The sequence below is a fragment of the Chelonia mydas genome, chromosome 2 (genome assembly GCF_015237465.2).
Source record: "Chelonia mydas isolate rCheMyd1 chromosome 2, rCheMyd1.pri.v2, whole genome shotgun sequence".
NCBI lineage: Eukaryota > Metazoa > Chordata > Testudines > Cheloniidae > Chelonia > Chelonia mydas.
Window position 1 is genome coordinate 179,689,783 of NC_057850.1, and position 20,430 is coordinate 179,710,212.

The 20,430-nt window shown below is 38.3% G+C and overlaps 1 protein-coding gene across 50 annotated transcripts in view; it reads left to right on the top strand.

Annotated features, from left to right (window-relative positions):
• Positions 1-20,430, top strand: part of CLASP2 (cytoplasmic linker associated protein 2) — a 273,178-nt gene that overhangs the window by 176,190 nt on the left and 76,558 nt on the right. For 15 of the 50 annotated variants that reach the window (XM_037890139.2, XM_037890143.2, XM_037890153.2 and 12 more), the window contains 6 exons: positions 6,244-6,414; positions 7,481-7,588; positions 12,412-12,474; positions 13,199-13,305; positions 16,823-16,846; positions 17,325-17,569. In XM_037890139.2, coding sequence (XP_037746067.1) covers positions 6,244-6,414; positions 7,481-7,588; positions 12,412-12,474; positions 13,199-13,305; positions 16,823-16,846; positions 17,325-17,569 — 718 coding nt within the window. The remainder of the gene's footprint in view (positions 1-6,243; positions 6,415-7,480; positions 7,589-12,411; positions 12,475-13,198; positions 13,306-16,822; positions 16,847-17,324; positions 17,570-20,430) is intronic. The other 35 variants (XM_043540698.1, XM_043540702.1, XM_037890161.2 and 32 more) reach the window with 5 other exon arrangements.

Here is a 20,430-nt window from a genome sequence, read left to right on the forward strand (position 1 = left end):
TTCTGATTTGAAAAATTGCTTTTAACCCTCAGACGGATTATAATAAAGGAAATAATAGAAAGTTAGAATGACAACATTTAGTTAAGTTTAAACTTTTTGACTCATTTTATAATTATCTGAAAGTGTCTTGTCAGATTACAAATGTGTTCCAGTACCTGTGCTTCCCCTTTTGGAGCTGTTTTGATCACCCACCCCACTCCCAGCCAAATTTTCCATCACTGTTTTTGTCTTGAATAAGAAAATATTTGTGGCCTTTTATGAAAATTGCTTTCTTCAGTTTTTAAATCTTTATTTTTTTTTTGCAGTCTAATAATACTAGAAAATATTCTGAAAGTTGAGTTCATATTTAATTGAAAATAATGTAATTCTTTAGTATTATGCAGTTAGAAAGATGGAAACTTGTAATTTGCTTTCGCAGCTTTGCTTCATCTGATTTATACACAAGCATCTGAACCTAATTCTTTAGTTATGGAAGCTACTAAAATGCCTTGCTTTTTACATAACACTTTTGTGGCTTTTTTCTCCTGTGTGAACTGACTAAAGCTTTCTTGTTTCCATTTGCCATCCATTTTTAATCTGCTCTGCTCCCTCCCTCTTCATGGATTATAAACCTTTACCCTAATCCTGCCTTTTACACTTGTTCAGGATCACAGTCTGCTAACCCCATTGGTGGTAAGACTCAAAATTTGTGTGTGCATTGTTGTTTGATCATTTGTCTACATATCCCTAACATAGAACCCTATTCAGCAGAAATTCCAGCTCACTTTCCATGGTCCTACGACTACTTAATTTAATGTAATTCTTAGAAGGAAAAAACATTTCTTCTTTGTAACTGTGGAGTATCATCTTTAACTTTTTTCTTCCACTATCAAAATAGCACTGATTGCTTAAATCTGCAACTGCTCATGCTACTGTGTGTAAGGTGGACAGTTCTGAAGATACCAGACTTCACTGAACATGTTAGGAGAGTCCAGTGTACCACACAGTAGTGGTCAAGCAGATGTAACAAACATCTATACACAGCAGAGTGATGTATATAACTTTATATTGATCAAGCACACTTTTTGCATTTAGCGAAGGGGAAGGGTAAAGGATTATCAGGTTTTGCAAGCTACTTCAGGGAATCTGCTGGAAATTCTCTAGTACAGAAGACCGTTATTCTGTATTCTGCCAGGTCTTTCTGAATCAATTGGGATGGTCTGAATGATATGCAGAGGCTCTGCATGAGCTCTTAATTCTCACAAAACTACACAAAGCTGGTAGAAATGTCGTCTGTTCATCTCAGTAACAGAAGCTAGAAATGTCATCTGTTCATCTCAGTAACAGAAGCTAGGTTCATGACTTTGTGCTGCACAATATTGCATGATTCATTTTTGCTGAATAGGCCCATAGATAGAAAAGGGCATTTTGCTAAATAATCATTTCAAGTCTCAATTCAACCAACAAATCATATAGTTTATGCATGGTGCATTGTTTTCAGTCTCCTCCCCCACACACGCACATTTTTTCAGTCATTTCTTGCTATCAAGCTTTAATCATCTTGTGGTCCTAAAATATGCCTGTGGACTTTTTATTGTTATAGCATCTTTGCTTTTTGGTTGACACTGGTAGTCCTTGTAATGTAAGAGTACTATGAAATGTACTTAAGCTAATAGACATCTTATAGCGTTCCTATGCTTACACTGTTTTCTTCTTTTAAACAGGGCTAGAAAAATTATTATAGGCTTCATTTCACTAAGCTGATTTTGGTTAAAAATAGCTTTGCTTTTTAATTAAGATTTTTAGGTGAAATTGTTTTTATTCTGCATTTGGCAACAATGACATATAATTAAACTGATTATTGCTATAAAATACAGTTTTAATTAGAGTATCAGTAAGGGATATGAATGGACCATTTGTTAGGTATTAAAATGTAAGTTCCCCACAGCTGAAACTTCGAAGGATGAAGATAGTCTAGGTAAAAGTGACCAATTTCTTCCAGTGGATGCAATATGTTAAAATCAAAGATCAAATTTCTAATAAATGTATAATTTTTATGAATAAAATTTGCTAAGACACTTCAACAAAGAATTTTAACATCTTGATCAGGTGTGTTTTTTCATAATGTGTTCCAAAGGTTGAAAAAAAAGCTTTCTAAATTGAATTTTTAGAATAACTTCCATGGAAGTCAGTGGGAGTCTTTCCATTGTCTACAGTCAGTGTTAGATGATTGGGCTCCAAGAGAGTAGGATTTGAAGAAATACCAGGGCCTACTTCATCTTTTACATGTTTAGAAAATACAATAGTTATTTGTTGTGTTGTGAAAACCAAGGTGATCAGTCCAGGGATGTTACAGAACAAAATTATCTGTTTGGTTTAACTATTGGTGGTTCAGAAAACAGCAATATGTGACCAACAGTCCCATATAATTTTAGAAATGAACACACAGTTGTTGTTCTACTATATAATCCCTCTGGGTGCCCCACCATAGGATGTGCATATACCTGTGGACTCTCAATCAAAGACTGTGAAGCATCCGTGGGCATGCACAGAGAGATGCCTCGTGCTTTAAACAGGGAACATAAGGAGTTGCAAGCCTGCCACCACAAAGTTCCTTTTCAGCCACTTGTGACTCAAAAGAGTCTGCTGTATTCAGCTTCCTGCCTTCACTTTGTGAATTCTTTACTTTGTTTATTTGTTTCAGTAATTCCTTTTAGTTATCTATTTTCACTGTTACCTTTATTTTGCGTAGCAACTGTTGCGTTGGTTGGGGGCAGGAGAACTTCTTCCGCTCTTCTTCCATCTTCTGTTTTGTGTTGGAGCACAATTTGTTATGCCCCAAACCCCAGGGGTTGAGACTTGCCACAAGCCCTTTCCCCATATTGATGGACACTTCAGCTGCCTGCGGTGTTTGGGGGGACTCTCACAAGTCACAACCCTTCTAAATGCAAGGTTTGTCTGGATTTCAAAGGCAGATCCAAGAGGACAGGAAGACTAGACTAGGACTAGACTTAAGCTCCTGTTAGTAGGACTTGCCCTAGCTATGGAGGTGTATGCTTCTCCCCCTCCAAGTCCCAGGACATTAGCTTCTAAGTTGCAGACTGCCTCAGTCACAGTTGATTTACAGCCCTGGACAATAAAAAAAAGTGTACAGGAGGAGCAAGAGTCTCAGGCTGAGGAGATCTCACCTCCATCTCTAAAGTCCTCTTCATCTCCAAATGAGGTGCTGTTGCCACCACTGCCCTCCCATGCTGCTGATTTTGGCTTTCCTGGATCTCATGAAAAGGCTAGTGGATTCACTTCAAATCCCACTAGAGGAAGTCTAAGAATTGGTGAACAGAGGTCCAGGCAGCAATGTCCAGACCATTAAACACTATTCCCATCTTTGGGACTCCGCATCAACCACAAAAAATACACACTGTCTGCAGTACAGAGAGGAGACTTTATAGGAGTTACTCTGGACTTCACAACAGCAAGATCCTACCTACTGAGGAGAGATTCTTCACCCTATCCAACCGAATCTCAACATTGCAGTGTAGCCCGCAAACAACAGTGAGAATTTGTCTGTAGGTCTTAGGCCACATGTCAGCCCCCAGGCATGTGACACCCCATGTGAGGATGCACCTCAGGTTGCTTCTATACGTGGATAAGGACAGCGTATATTCCAGACTGACATAGCCTTTCCTAAAGTATCACAATGCCTTAGAAGGTGTTGGACTGTCTTACATGATGGAGGGTCTGTATTGGAACCCCATTCTTGTATCCAGCACCTTTGAAGACCCTCGTAATATATGTATCTTTGGGATGGGAGCTCATCTACAGGGAGACTTAGCACAGAAATCAGTGCTCCAAATCAGTGTCATGGAGTTAAAAACAGATCGATATTCTTGCCAACACTTCTCTCTCACCATACAAAGTCACTCAGTCATGCTGGAGTAATGCTCGACAAAGGGGCACCGATGTATTATGTCAATTGCCAGGGCAGAGCAAGACCCCAGTCCTTATGTGCATAGTCATTAAGGCTGGAATCTGGTCTCTCTCTCATCAGATAGAAATATCGGCAGCCTGTTTACCAGGTCTGCACAATACAATCGCAAACTCCTTGAGCAGCCACTTCTGGCAAGATCGTGAGTGGAAACTCAAGGACTCTGTCTTCCACAGGATCTGCCAGACCTGAGGTATACCGGTGGATAGACCTCTTTGCTACCCCGAACAAAATGAAATGTTTCCTGTTCTACTCCAATGGAAGTTACAGACAGGACTCTCTGGGGAATGCCCTGATAACAACATGGCCTTGTTCCCTTCTTCGTGCTTCCTACCTATATCATTAATCCTCAAGATTCTTCTCAAGGAGTGAGGGCTAGCTTCGTATTACCTGCTTGGCTGAGACAGGTGTGGTACTCAAACCTCATCCACCTCTTGGAGGTAACATTGCTCAGATTTCCTATTACAAAAGACCTATTGACACAGGTCTTCATCCATCCCATCCCATCCCCTTCTCCCTGAATCTGAAAACCTGGCTGCTCAGTGACTCTCAAGCATGGAATTGACCTTTTTGGATAGAGTTTAGTCAGTTTTCTTATCTAGTAGAAAGCCTAGTACTCATAAAACTTGCTTGTAAAGGTGCAAGCACTTCCAATCATTGTGCTCCCTCATATCTTCTAAAGCCTAGAAAGTTCTGCTTTCTAACATCCTGGGCTACCTATTTGAATTAAAAACATAGGGTTTCTCAATGAGCTCTATCAGAGTACATCTGTCGTCATCACAGTCTTCCACTCATCTATTCAGGGCTTCTCAGTTTTTGGCCCACCCTACAGAAACCAGATTTCTTCAAGACATATACAACTTGTTTCTGCCCATTCGACAGCAGGCTCCCAAGTGGGATTTCAACCTGATTTTGAGTGCCCTAAAAAAAATCCCCCTTCAAACCAATGGCAACCTGCTCTCTCACCCCAAAATTTTGTACCTAATTGCCTTCACCTCAGGAAGCTGAATGGGTGAGTGGGAAGATCTCCTGGTGGACCCACCATATACCACCTTCTACAAAGACAAGATTATATTACATCCCCATCCTTGCTTCCTCCCAGACGTTATATTCCTCCCTTGGAATATGACATTAACCAGGAAATTCGCCTACCAGTTTTCTGCTCAAACCTTGTGCCTCCAGAGAAGAATCAAGCCTTTGTCCGCTGAATGTCAGGAGGGCCCTTTCTTTCTAACTAAACCATTCTGGGTATCTCCCAGACTATTTGTATCAATTGCAGGTAGGATGAAGGGTCAACCAATTTCCACACAGACTGTCTAAGTGGGTTTTGAATGCATCCTGACCTGCTCTGAAAATGCTGGTGTTCACAGAGTAACAGCACATTCCATTAGTGCTCAGTCCAGATCTGTAACTCCACTGAAGGATGTTGCCAGAGCAGAAATCTGCAGGACTGCTATTTGGTCTTCTGTACATGGCTTTACCAAACATTACTTCATCTTATCTGCTTCCCGAGATAACTCATTCAGTAATGCAGTTTTTTTATATGTCCTGGACCTACCTCTTCATTGAGCTTCTGCTTGGGTGTCTCCTACAATGGAGCACCCATAGGGACATATTCTCGAAGAAGAAGGAAAGGTTACTTCCTTACAGTAACTTGAGTTCTTTGGGACGTTTTGTCCTTAAATGTGCTCCACCTCTGGCCCTCCTTCCCCTCTGCTGTGGAATTCAGCTTTGCTTTCAAGGTAACTGAGTGGTGGCGGGCTGACATCTCCCTAAATGCACTCGTTCAGAGCAGGAGGAACCACTCTGTAGAGGCGGGGCTCACAGACGCTACTTTGCAGTCTCCAATCGAGAGTGCATGGGCTTGCATATGTCCTAGGGTGGAGCACCCATAGCGACAAAACCTCTTGAACTCAAATTGCTGTAAGGTAAGTAACCTCTCAATCTTCACATTCAGGAATATTGGATTCTTTTGTAAATACTAGTGAAAAGAATAATATTTTTGGTGTGCGGTTACAATTGCTTGCTATGGTGCTCATATAGTCCTAAATACCGTGATAAAGTTTTCAGACTTGCACAGATATTTTTATCTATACCTTGTGAGAGGTGCTTTATTTTTAAGACTAGATGTAGATCTTACAGATTTTCTCAAATTTTACATTTTATCTTGTAAGTTCTTCCAAACTGTTTTTTCGAACCATTTCAAACATGTTGTTTTTCTGTCTTTTTATCCTTGCTATTTATCTGAAGTTATTTATTTTTACTTATTTTGCCTTCAGCTGGTAGTCGATCTGGATCTCCTGGAAGAGTTTTGACTACAACTGCACTTTCAACTATGAACACAGGGGTTCAGAGAGTGTTAGTCAATCCAGCAACAGCACAAAAACGGAGCAAGATCCCACGAAGCCAAGGATGCAGTAGAGAAGCAAGTCCTTCTAGATTGTCAGTAGGTAAGAACGATCAAGTAACCTCTTAGGTTTCTTTACAGATGATGTTACTTTATGCATTTAGTGCCTAGTTACAGATGATGGGGCTGGAAAACATGTAATTGAAACTATAAAATCTGACTGGGGACCTGCAGAGCCAACTCCCAAGGGAGGCCAACGATTTGCAACACACTTCATATTTAAGGTGGGACTATGAAGTTTGCTGTTCTCGAAATGCACTGATCTATGCCTCCATGCTTACTCTTAAACTCCTCCCAAAAAGAGGAAGGAGCAAGTGAATCGGGCCCCTATAAATATTCAGCGTTGTTGGGAACCCTCAAAATCTTTATGGCAGCCTGGAAACACTGAAAACTGGGAAGAAGACATCAAGACAATTAGCATCCTTGAAATACTTGTTTCATATTGTGTGTGTGGTGTAAAAATGAATGTATTATGCTTAATATTTCCCCCAAGTACAGCCTCATGGTATAACTCAATTATCTATACTCTCTTGAAATATGTCAGTAAATAAAACTGAGGTTACTGCTATCCGTAACCTGATTTTCTGTAGTATTTTTATTTAATTTTACCTTACCTTTACCTTAAACTGAATTATTTCCCCCTTTTTAAATAGATTGTTGTACTGTACTCTAGTGTAGCAAAAGCAACATTTATTTCCACATTAAAAAAGAAAGATTAGCTGGAACTAAACTGAGTAAGTTCTGAATGAACTACTGTTCGTATGCTCTTCACAGGCTGTACTGATCGATGTTTCAACTGTAATCTGAAAAAAGTTACCATCCTTTTAAAGCATTTTTCAACTTTCTTTAGAGAGGTTCCAAATTCACATTAGTTTATGTTGTGAAGAAGATACCTTCATCTGAACTGGCTTCATTTAGTGCAATTTGTCAAATTCATAGAATGTCAGAAGATAATATTGTAATGCTACATGAATAGAGGCAACGTCTGTTCTTAGAAATACATAATTGATCTGATTTATTGCACAAACAAAATTACATTAAAACTACAACTTTTCTTGTGTCTTCTCCCTTTCTGTGCTGCTGTTTCTCTGTACACTGAATCATACTAGCACGAGGCAGCCGCATTCCTCGACCTAGTGTGAGTCAGGGGTGCAGTCGGGAGGCCAGCCGTGAAAGTAGCAGGGACACAAGCCCTGTCCGCTCTTTTCCACCCCTTGGTAAGTACTTGGAGACTTTGTTGTGCCTATTTATGCCTTTCATTATCTGCATCTAATGAACCCATGCCTTCTTCATTTAGCTTATAGTAGGTAACCATTATTTTCCCTTCCTTTGGACTCATTTGCCATTTACTTTGCTAGAGTATCAATCAACAAATGAATGAAATGCACATTAAAAAAGTAAATGTTACACTGGTGTTAGTCTTATCCTTTACACCAAGAACCCGGGAAGATAACCTCACCACACAGTTCCTAGATTGAGGCTTTAGAAAGAGCAGTTCTGCTCAGAAAAGTGACTGTAAAAATGGCATTGTAAGATTATAGGTTTTTGTCTTGATTTCAATATCAAATGCTTACATATAAATAAAATCCTTTCTGTGACTCGGTTTTCTTGTGCTCAAAACCTGGGGTTTTCTTCCTGGTCCCTGGATCAGATAGAGCGGATTGATAACTGGTTTTATATTACAGGAATAATAGGAATTATAGTGCAGTTACTAAACAATTCTATTGATGGAAAAGAAAAAAATATTGCTATATTGTCACTCTAGTGCTAATAGAAGTAAAACAAAAAAATTAAAATTCTATTTTTTGTCACTAAAGTAAGTCAGTATGAATCTCAGTGCAAATTGGTAGCAGATCCATTGAGTTAGAAGATGCCAGTTTCATGCAGTCATTTTTCAAAGCAGACTTTTACTGTAAGAATAGTCTCTACATTTTTTTAGAAATAAATGGAAGCAAATAGTAAGGGCTCTTGCCAGAGTGGGTGAACCTAAATCCAGTTTTGAAACCTACTTTCAGTGTCTCAAAAACAGCATAATGCACAATTAACATAGGTCGCTACATGGGGGAGAGGAGGCTAGCAACTTCTTTACATTTCAGATTTGCACAACCACAGATACTTCAGACTTCTTTCCTTGAGCTACTGTAAACAATGACACAGCTTTCACATGTAATACTGCAATTTACTGGCCTGACACTTAAAATATTTGCAAGTGTCAAACTGACATCTCTTTACAAAACCCAAATGGAAGTACAGGAAGCACATAGCTGGCTTTAAAAAAAAAAAAATCAGTAGATTCTAATCATAAATCATTACATCTGGATGAAAGTTGCCTATGATTTAGGTAGCAAACTTGTCTTGAAAAGATTATTTTAGTTGGTTTTGGGCTCCTTCTGTAAGGTAGAAAATGTATCACTTGAAGGTTCTATTTGAAATTTACCTACTTTGTATGAATTTATAATAGATTTTTAGTTCCTTTTTTATTTCTTCCCAGTTCAGTATAGTCTACAGCAAAGATACCTTGCTTCCAATTCCTCAGCTCACTCCCAAAATATTAAGATCTTTACTCTATTTTCAGCCTCAAATTGAGGCACCCCAGTATGTTCCTTATTAGCATCTGAAAGTCTGATCCTTATTTTGGGCTGTTAAGGCAGTTTGCTCCTGTCAGCCGTATTTTTACTGGCAAAGAGTTGGGTAAATAAATGGAAGCTGTCTCAGTATCTGATGCTAATTTAACCAGATGCTATTTAATCAGGAAACCTAATGAATGAGCAAGTTATATAGGATCCACTAGTCAACTCTTCATTAAAATCCAACTGATAGGTTCTGTGGTGTATTACATATATGTTTTCAAGAAGCAGAGTGTTTTCAGATACTTCTATGCTGCTTTTGCTACTCTGCAGCTTGAATTTGAACAGTTTAATTGCTTGCATGTTGTATATAATTGACGTTATGCCAAGCCAAATGCTCCATATTTTTAAGACATCGTTATTAAAATAACTCCATAATGTTGTTGTTAGACATTGGGTTACTGGGAGAGCTGTTACTTGAAATGTTATTTCTGTTGTTGTTAATGAAGTTTTTAACCTCTGTGTTCAGATGCCAAATACCACGAGTAGGTTGTATCTATTGCTTGTATCAAGAATGTAGAATAACCTCTATGGAAATCAACATTTAGTAAAAATGTCTGTTCCTGAAATAAATATCACAGGACTTCTTACCTTTCGATTTCCTGATTTTTGTTTTCAAATTTCCCTAGTGATTAGTTAAGCCAGTTTGTCTTCTTCCATATAATTAGTCTATTGTCAAAAATGTATTTCTTTAAATAATTCTGCAGACCTTACTCTCTCGAAGTTTCCACTGATTCCAATGGAACGTAGATTTAAGTAAATCAGTTGTCTCAGTGATTAGTTTTCTTTTATAATGTATGTGACAGTTTTACATATAACCCTTCTACAACTGTAGAGTGTTGTTAATGGCTCCCAAAAAAGAATATTTTGTTTGTGTAATGTCCCAAGTTTATGCCATCTCTATGTATAAACCTTTTTGTAATCCCACATCACGGTGGGATTACAGATGCTGATATCAAAGAAGTGAGAGGGGGCACCTATTTTAATTCACTGCTCTGAGAAACAAGTGATTATTGATTTATTATATACAGTTAATTTTAAAGGTTTATGTTTTTCAAGATTGCCTTCTAACTTCTTTTGACCAGAAAGTACATTATTTTTTAGTCCTTTTCAACATTTATCATTATAACAAATCTTTAAAAATTTGGTAGAATAATAACCAAATTAAGTAATTCGAGATGGTCCATTATAATATCAGGAGTACAAAGAACACTCCTGAAGAAGAGATCCTGGAATAAAGTCACCTTTACCTGTTATAATACGTTACAGCCATATTTTAGCATATTTTTGGCTTGCTTGTTTGATGTATTTGTGGAGAGAGAGGTTGTTTTAAATAGAATTCCTAATGATATTACGAACTCTTAATTCATATCTTGAGTGGAAGAATTGAATTTTCAGTGGAAGATTATAGAGAAATTGGTCCCAATATTGCATGTGTTCAAAGCCCTGCAGATAGCATGTGTCGCTGCCATTGATTTTTTGTTGTCTTTTGTACTGCTGAGTGTCTAGTCAAGTATGCTGGCATATGATTGCCAAAGAACCAAGCATCCAATAATATAGTTAGTGGGGGAGAAGAAACCATACTTCATAGTTAAATAACATAAGCATATTTATGTTGATGCAAAATATATTAATCATTGCTTAGTGGATTACAAAAAATACAAGGAAAAAATGTCATCTATTGCATACTAAGGGGGCTTGTCTTCACTGTAAAGTTATAAGTGGAATGTTACCCATAACTCGAGTCCTGTCCATACCAGGACTGATTGATTTAAATAACAGATTTTATTCATTATTTAAATCAGCGAGCAGGGAGGGAGGGGCACCTATCAGGGGATGTGGATAGGGGTTGGGGCAGTCAGGGGACGGGGTGGTTGGATTGGGGTGGGAGTCCCAGGGAGGTTGTTGGGGGTGGATAGGGGTCGGGGCAGTCAGGGGACAGGGAGCAGGGGGGGTTGGATAGGGGGTGGCGTTCCGGGGCGGGGGCAGTCAGGGGACAAGGAGCAGGGGGGGTTGGATGAGTCGGGTTTCTGAAGGGGGCAGTTAGGGGGTAGGAAGTGGGAGGGGCGGATAGGGGGCGGGGGCCAGGCTGTTTGGAGAGGCACAGCCTTCCCTACCCTGCCCTCCATACAGTTTCGCAACCCCAATGTGGCCCTCGGGCCAAAAAGTTTGCCCACCCCATCCCAGCCCCTAGCCCCTCGCCCGGGGTCCCAGCCCCCGACCCCAGGTCCTCCCCATCCTTCCTGAAGCTTGAACATTCTGAATCAGCTGTTTGTGGCGCTCCGTCAGCGCTGGGAGGGAGGAGGAGGAGGAGTTGGTAAGCGTGGGGCCACCAGCATGCAAGAGGGGATGGGGGGAGCTTGGCGCTTGGCATTGATGAATGCTCCGCTCCCATTAATTTTTCCTTGTGGGTGCTCCAGCCCCAGAGCACCCACGGAGTTGGTGCCTATGCTGGACCACGGATGTTGCTGGACCAGGGAGTGCCGGATTAGAGAGGTTCAACCTGTACCAATATGCACTCCATTGTAAAGACTGAAAATAATACAGATCCTTAATGCAGTACCTGACATTGTGACGTATTTATAAAACTTGAGTTGACTTCAGAAATTAAAGAGATTTTCACCTGATTCTAAATGTAATTTAAAAAGCAGCACTCTTTAATCTCATTAAAGTTTGAAGAGACTAATTGATTTAGGATATATTTATTTATTTAAGTAGAATAATTGTAAATTTAGGCCTTAATAGAGGTTTTATTTTCAAATGTAATTTTAGAAAGGTTTATTTTTAATACTTTATTTTTTAAAATTAAATTAAAAGTGATTTATTAAAAAAAAACCCACAACACTTTTTAAATCATTTTTTTTATCCAGGCACCAAAAAAACATTAATTTGAGCCTAGCGGTAATTTTAACTTGAGTTAGCTAGCCTTTCCAGGGTATAGGCTACAGCTCAAGCTAGCACAACTTGTCAGCTGTTAATACAATAACTCTGTGCAGTAATCTAATTAGTCTGTGCAGCTCAAGTATTATTTTGCAGTGTGGCTGCTGTCATTCAAGCTAGGCCTTCCAGGGTAGACAAGTCAAGTTAACTTTGCAGTTAAGATACAGACTCAGTGAGCTGTTTTGAAAGGTTCGTATAGGGGTGTATATGTGTGTTTTGCTTTGAATTAAAAAAGGGAATGTTTGCTTTTAATTTTCTTCAGCATGAATTGGCTTCTGTACAATAAGCCACTGTTATGTAGTTGAGGGACTTGTTTTCTGAAACTTTATTTCATGTTTTCTCTGTTAATTTGTTCTATTTCATGCAGTATTGCTACATCTGTTTCCTAAAAAGTATTCTCTTTATCTGTACAGTTATCACTGTATCTTGCTTCCATGATAATAGATAGGGTTTATATGATCCTGTTATTGCAGCTTCCAGGCATCACTCCAGATCTACTGGTGCTCTCTACACCCCAGAAGTATATGGGGCTACAGGTGAAGGATGAGTACACTTTGCTGTCATCTGTGCAGTCATCCTGGATATTTTTTCCCATTTGGTTTTCCTTACAATCCATTTTTAAAAACCATTATTTACATTAATTTGAGTTCTGTGTTTTTGATAATCAAGGTAGATGTGTACGTATTGCAAGTTTTTCTTTCCCAAGGTCAACCCTCCGCGCCCCCCAACCCCCCACAACAATGTATTTACAGTTATTTTTACTGACAGATGTATTTTATTTTAGTTTCTTATTAGTTGGTATTTGTAGCGCTTTTTATGCATGTAGTTCTCTAACATAGCACTGTTGGTAGCCCTCCTTTTATATTTGCTTTTTATTTAAAAAATAATTAAAAAAACCCAAAATGATTAATATATTTTAACAGGTGCTGTTCAAAAGAAAAATAGCTCTGTAGTGCAGTCCCAATGCCTCAGTTGAGTCTCTTGATTCCTTTCTCTCATAGTACAAATATTTATCAAATATTCTGTTTAATCATTGATTAATTTTAGTTTATTTTTCCCATTCTTTTGCTGCAGAAATACAAATCAAATAATTGCCACATAATTTCATTTAACTGAAAATTTAAAAAAAGAATTGAAGTAGATCAGAGCACTTGTCAGTTACTATCCTTCTGGTTGGGTTTTTTTAAGTGACTAAAATTCTATTTTCCATGTTGCTTTTCAGATTGAAATTTTTATTATTTTCTTATTCTGTTATGACAGGTACAGGTTTTGGGATCAGTCAGTCAAGTAGATTGTCATCATCGGTTAGTGCTATGAGAGTTCTGAACACAGGTTCTGATGTAGAAGAAGCAGTAGCAGATGCATTGGTAAGAATCCTCCATTTATCATTTTAAGTAGACTATAAACTTTGAATTGTGTGATCACTTATGTAGATATATATATAATATACAATTTATGTGTGTTTATGTGCATTCTGAACTGTGAAGCAGTTTTAGTTCCTTAGGTTTGAAATTACGTTTGTTTACCTGAGCTAGCTCATTGAAGTGGAATTTTGATTAAATGATAGCATGAACAGCTAGTGTAATACAAGACGAGTGATTGAAATTTGTTTCTCTTTGAATAAAAACTAAAGCTCTGAACAAGCAAATTAGTGATGTGTCCAAAATCTGAAACTGTTCCAATATCTTCTCTAGATTGTAGATTCTTTGGGTCTGGTTTCCATTTTCTATGTCTTGGCTCAGAATTATGTTAACTACGGAAATTTAAAAAATAAAAACAAATGTTGAAAGTTAAGTTGCTCTGCCATTGTAACTCTGTAGAACAAAAGGCAGACTTGTTATTCGAAGACAGACTTGGCTATAGTTTGATATCCCAGCTATTGTCAAGTTTACCGATCCACATGATACTCAGTCTGCAAGGAGATCCGTTTGGGATTTGCCATGATAATGACTGTCAAATTGATACCACAGCTTTAAACCTATTAAAACATGGATAATAGGACACCTGTTTACCTTGTAGATCAGCACAACACAAGCGGAAAATAAATATATATGCATATAAATTTGGTAACGTCATATTTATCCTATGCTTTCTAGTATCTAAATGTATTTTGCCTGTTATACAAAAAATGAAGAACCTGTTTACTGGAGCTCAGCAGCATTGAGATTTTTGTTCCATGAAGAATTCTAGATTTTGAAAAAATTTCCATTCTATAGCAGAATTGGGTAAAAAAACTTAAAATATTTTGTGGGGAGCTGGCCAGGGGGTGAATCAGTCAGACAGGGAACTGGCAGCTCACCTTCTCAAGAGGCCTCAGCTCTGCAGTGCCCGATTAGGCAAGCTAGCAGGAGCTGCCAAAGAGCTGCAAGCCTGGGAGCCAGGAGCATGGAAGTCTGGGCTCCACAATTATCTCCAGCTGGGCTGCCAAGGAGCCCAGCGAACAAGCTGGCAGAAAAACAGGTAGGTGGGTTTCTATTGGAAAAGTGCCTGATTTTTCCATCGGAATGTTAGCAAAATGGACACAGTCCCACAGATGTCTCAATTTCAACTAATTGACGCTTTCTGATGAAAGAAGTTCCATTAGTGAATTTCCAACCAGTCCCACTTATTTACCTTTCTTTGATATCTTTAACGACCCAAAAATAAAAAGTTGATTTAATATTTTGAAGGGATTTTCTTTACTTTCTTCCTTTTTTAAATCAAGTCAGGTCTAGGCATATTTTACTTTTTTGTTGTTTCTGTATTTTGTTAGCCTTAGTTTCACATTAGCAAATGTTCAAATTCAGATTAACCTGAAATCAAAGGAGGTCTACTGTGTTTTGTCTCAAGTTGGTATTTAGCATGTTGATACGTATTTAAGGCACCTGTTGCCAAGGTATCTAACTGCTGTGTGGAACTTCCACAGTTTTATGGTAGACAGATTGGTGTTGGTTTTTTTAAATAGTGTTTTAAACAATGTGCAAACAAACTGCGGGCATTTAAATATTGTTGGATCCAGTTTTGAGTTCTCAAAGGAAAAATAATTTGCATTGAAATCCCATTCTGTCGAGGGCCTGTAGTACGCCACTTATATTCATAAAGTCGTCAGTTAAGTGACTCCTTGCTTTGTTTCTTTCCTGTCCATTACTTTCATCGGTCATTGTGCTTTATAGATTAAATGTTTGGAGACATAGGTTGGCAGAAACCACTCTGAGTCAAAGTTATTGTATCATAGCTTTTTAAAACTCCTATACCTGTACCTTGGCTGAGATAGAAGTCAAGAAAATTTTCTCCCCTTCCTCCATTGCATCTGAAATCCTGTCAAGCAAAACTGTTCACAGTGTGACTGACAGTTTGGTAAATCCTGGCTACCTGCACTCAGAAACTGTCCAGTACCTCTGATAGTGCAGAACTTTCTGTCAGCTTCATAGATAAGAACAATAAAGATTCGGTTTGTCCGTGTGTGTGATGGGAGGGTGATGACTTAGAGGGAGTCAGGTTTATGAATGTCTGTTCCTGAATTTTGTCTTCTGCTACTGTTTCACTCACTGAGGTTTTAGAAGGCTGCCCACCTGAATGAGAAACTTCCAGTTTTGTGCTTCTGGTACGAGGAGATCACACTAATAAGGAATGCCTCTCCAGCCACTGGAGAAGGAAATGTCATGTGTACGTCTATCCACCATAACTTCTTGTAGCAATGCCCCTGGCATGGGTGGTCCCCAGTCTTGCTCTGATTGGTAGTGACTATCCATTTGGATGAGAATCTGGCTTTGAGTTTATTTTGCTCTGATGAGTACAGGAGTCTATCCCTCTTCAGGTTCTTGAAAAGGTAGAACTCCAGTGTCATGACATCTATTTGTAAATATAAAATATTTGTAATGTAAATGGACCTAATTCACTGCCCCACCCCACAGAACTGCTATACTACCGTTTCAATTACGAGGCAGGTTTATTGCATTGCCGTTTATTTGGCAACTGTTTTGGGCTATCATGGATCAGATGAATTTAAAGAAGTATCTCTGCAGAGCTTGATCATGTGATTCACGTGGCTCTTTAACAAGTTATTTCTAACATGTATTTAATAACCCCCTTCCCCACCCCCCACCCCCCCAAAAAAAAAATAACCCAGGATTCTCACTGCACACCTCTGATTCAGAGTTTGGTACCAGGTTTCTTTTGCAGAGGTGTGGTTTTTTTCCTCTAGGGTGATAAGTCTGTTTTTCTTAATCCCTTGGCCTGTTTGGATTTCATGTTTTTGGTTATTTTTGGGGGGGAGGAGGGTGTTTATTGTTTTTTGTTTGTTTGTTTTTTGTATTTTAAAATTACTTCTTATAAGGCATTCTGTAATTTGCTTCTATAGGGAGTCTTTGCAATTCCAGAATTGGGTGGAAGTTTCCAGATGCTGAGAGCAGAGCTGGTCAGAAAACTTCCACAATAGAAAAAGGGGGGAAAACATGTTGACAAAAAATTCCAAAACCAGGAACATTGGTTTGGTTGGTGCTGAGATAGTTGACTGTACGTTACAGGGTCCTCAAGATGAATTACCATTGTATAAGAGAGCCAGAAAGCTTTAAGCAGGAAAGTGTGTGTCTTATCTTTGTTTGTGAAGACCTAAAAAATTATATTATGATGTGTTTTTCTGGAAAAGTATAGCCGGAGTAAAATTTCTTATTGGTAATGCATGATATGGCAGTGTTACATATTTTATACCAGCGATAGTGAGGGCAAAGAATAAATAAAGTTGCATGCTAATAGCCATTGTCTTCAATATATTTAAAAAAAAAACAAAACTGTTTCTACTGACAGGTGATACCATAATGAAAATTAGTTATAGTTCTAGTACATGGCAATTATCCTCAATGTTCTCAATTTCTCTGTTTCTCTTTAATAATTTACTGCTATCAGCTCTTAGGAGACATACGGACTAAGGTATAGAAATCCACTGTTTTCCCCTTACTTCTGATAGTTTAACATTTTAATATAGTATGTACTAAGATTGTACAAAACTAAATATAAATAAAGAAGTAATAGAAAATGTCATTTTAAACTCGATATTGTTTGAAGTTGTGTAAGGTTGAGTGACATGACTAAATTTCAATATCTCTGTTCTCCCTCTATTATGATAAATATTTGTATTTTTCACAAGTAAAACTTATGCAGAAGAAAATTGATTAGGTGGATAACCTGTCATGTGCTATTTGCTTCATTTTTACTTTTGGAATTCTATATAATCAATCTGGCGTTAAGATATTAATGTTGCTTGACTTGTAGAACAATGAAATTGGAGCCATAACGTCAATGCAGGTGATCAGTGAAGGTGTTAGCCTTTGTATAGATTTGTTTGTGCAAATACAAAGTTTGACACCTCTTTGTGATCATTGCTAATCTGGGAGTCTGTATGTGATAGAAAAAGCCTGTACGAAGGAGGTACGAGTCGTATGGAATGTACTCCGATGATGATGCCAACAGTGATGCATCCAGTGCCTGTTCAGAAAGATCATACAGCTCTCGCAATGGCAGCATACCTACATATATGCGGCAGACAGAAGATGTGGCAGAGGTCCTCAATCGCTGTGCTAGCTCCAACTGGTCAGAAAGAAAAGAAGGTCTTCTAGGTCTACAGAATTTATTAAAAAATCAGAGGACTTTAAGGTAAGAAAATGTCTCTTAAACAAGAACAGTTTTCCTGTGGGGGCGGGGAGGAGCAGGGCCACTGTTTTGCAGCTGACGCTCATTTTCTCAGTCAGCTTTATGTGTTGATGTAGACTTCATTGTATTACAAGTAGAACTGGAATTTCAAATTACTGAAATAAGCGAAGTAGTATATTCTTCTGAATAAATAATGCAGATTGCAGTGTTTCTGTGAGATCTCTTTGCATTATCCTGTAAATGGACAAAATGATTATGATCAGTTTCTTGGCATGTATTATATTTATAAGATTAGGTGCATCACTTATCACCATGTAAAAAACAGTATCTAATTGCTTGCTTTCTTGGGACAGTTTTTCAGAAACACAGCTAAAAAACCTAAAGTTTTTACTTGCTGAAAATGTTGACTTTATCCAAAGTAAGATTTTCTTAGCTGCTACTTTCCTGGCATACACATTTGTGGATGCCCAGAGCAAGGTCCATGTCTTTCATTGACGTAGCCTAGAGGAACCTGTGAATGTAGATCTAGATATTAGATTCACACAAATCAGACCGTATGAACTGTGTAAAATTCACCAGTGACAAATTCTTGTAGCAAGGAGGAGGACAAGGTACTTGCAAACACAGAAGAAACTGCAAAAACTGGCCTCAAACCAGGAAGAAAACATGCTTAAACCCTTTTACCTGTACAATAAGTACCAGAGATCCTTGTCCCTCATCCCAATACTCTTAAGCTATCGAGAGTTGAAATTCTGGAAATAGCCACCATCTCCCATTGCTCAGAATGGAGAGTTAAGCCAAGCTACCCTCACGGAAGAGTGAGGATTCTTATGTGTTGGGATTCCCTCTGAAAGTGTTTCCACTTGGCTTATCCAGAACACCTTGTCTAGTTCTGGGAGAACACTTCATCCAGTTCTCTGGGATCCAAATCACTCAGTTTGACACCAGATTTTGTCGCTCAGGTTCCTGTATTTGGCATACAGCAAAGCTACACTGCGTTAATCAGACTCAAACATAGGGGTTGGATTTAGGGCGTACCACACATCCAGAGTTGCACAGAAAACCTCTTTTTATATACATTTACACGTTACATTGCATTTTCTATACATTACATCACATCACATATTTTTGGATTGGCTTGGTTATTTTGCAGGAACCAATCCCTGTGCAGCATGTTCTGTCCATGTGCTGTTCATGCAGAACATGATCTTCACATTCCAGGTTTATCTTGTCCATTGTCACTAGCATTAGGGTTTTGCTGCTTATTTTAGCTAGCACAGACATCCCGACTCCAGCATACTGCTTGTCAAGCCTCTGTTTACAACTTAACTTTCCATTCACCTTCCCAGTCATGCCCACTAAGAAATGAGGCAAGTTACTTCTGTCAAGCTGGGCCTACACTATGCTATTTTCAGGGAGCTAGTGGTTACTTCAAAAAGGCAGCTTAGGACAGCTGTGGCTGTTGTTTCATTGAGTACAATAGAAGATGGGAGCCATTTTGAAAAGGGCATATCTTGAAGAAATTATTTGTAGAAGAACACTATTCTTTAGCTCCTGTTAAAGAAGAAATGCTCAGTTATGAAAAATAATGGCAAAAGTGACTGTTAGTCTTAAAAAAAAATTTTTTTTAAATACCCTTGTACCAGATTTACTCAACAAGGAGAGCAGGAGGGGAAGTATTGAGGGGCGATGTGCAGGGGAATTTGGAGCATAGGAGAAAGGGGAAATTGGGGAAGGAACAAGAAGGAGGGAAAAGCTGGTATGTATGTTCTGTCTGTTTTGTGCTCCTCCAAAGTGAGTAAGGCATCCAGCGCATGCTGGTTAATCTGGTCAGAAAAGTTTAAATAAAATATAGATCTTGGGGTTATGCTGCAGATCTTCAAATCAGTAGAAATACCACATGGTTAACACTATTGGTGGGATTTTTTGTTTAGTGAGCAAGTATGAAGGTTTTTTTTAAAGTGAATCATAGATAAGAACTTAGATTAAATTGTAGTTAAGTTTGACTGTATATTAGTAATGTAAGGAAAAACCTTACATGTAAGTATCCCAAAAAACAAGCAGTAGAAACTTAAGAGATTCAGATTTAAGATTAAATCTAAAAAAAATCCAAACATGTTAAAATATGTAAATACAAAGTTAAGGTACCCAAACAACCTTATCTCTGCCTTGTAATGACACCATGATGGAAGCATTTAAAAAAAAATTATCAGATATCTTTAAAAATCAGTTTAGTTTAATCTGGGGCTGTAATGCACTATTCATAATTGTTAGTCATCACAATGATATCTTTACAAAGCAGAGTTAAGGTTTTTTTGTTTACTTAACAGCGTTCCCATACCTTAACATGTTTCGATTTCTTTTAAATTTACTCTTAACTCTTATTTTTCTGGGTTTGTATTGCTTATATGGGGGATAATTACAACATCCCGGTAATATTTTTATCTTTAAGTTACTGATATATGTTCTAGTTTAACATAATTTTTATCTGGGAACCTTGTACGGTGTTGAAATTATTGGTGGCACTAAAGAAATAATAAATAGTAATAGAAGTCCTTATTTAATAGCATTAGAGACCAAATTTAAACTAAGAGCTCCACAAGACAGAAAAATTCCTAATCTGTGGAGTCCTAATTTGTGTCAACTGGAGATGCAATCCTGTATTCAGCAGAAACTATTTGATACTTCTAGGGTATATCTACACAGCTGCTGAGAGGGTGCTTCCCAGCACAGGTAGACAGACATACACCAGCTCTGCTCAAGGTAGCGCACTAAAAATAGCAGTGTGGCCACAGCGGGCCAGGCTGTGGCTTGGACTCGCCACTTGAGTACAGTACAATGCCACCTGTCCCTCTGGGTATATA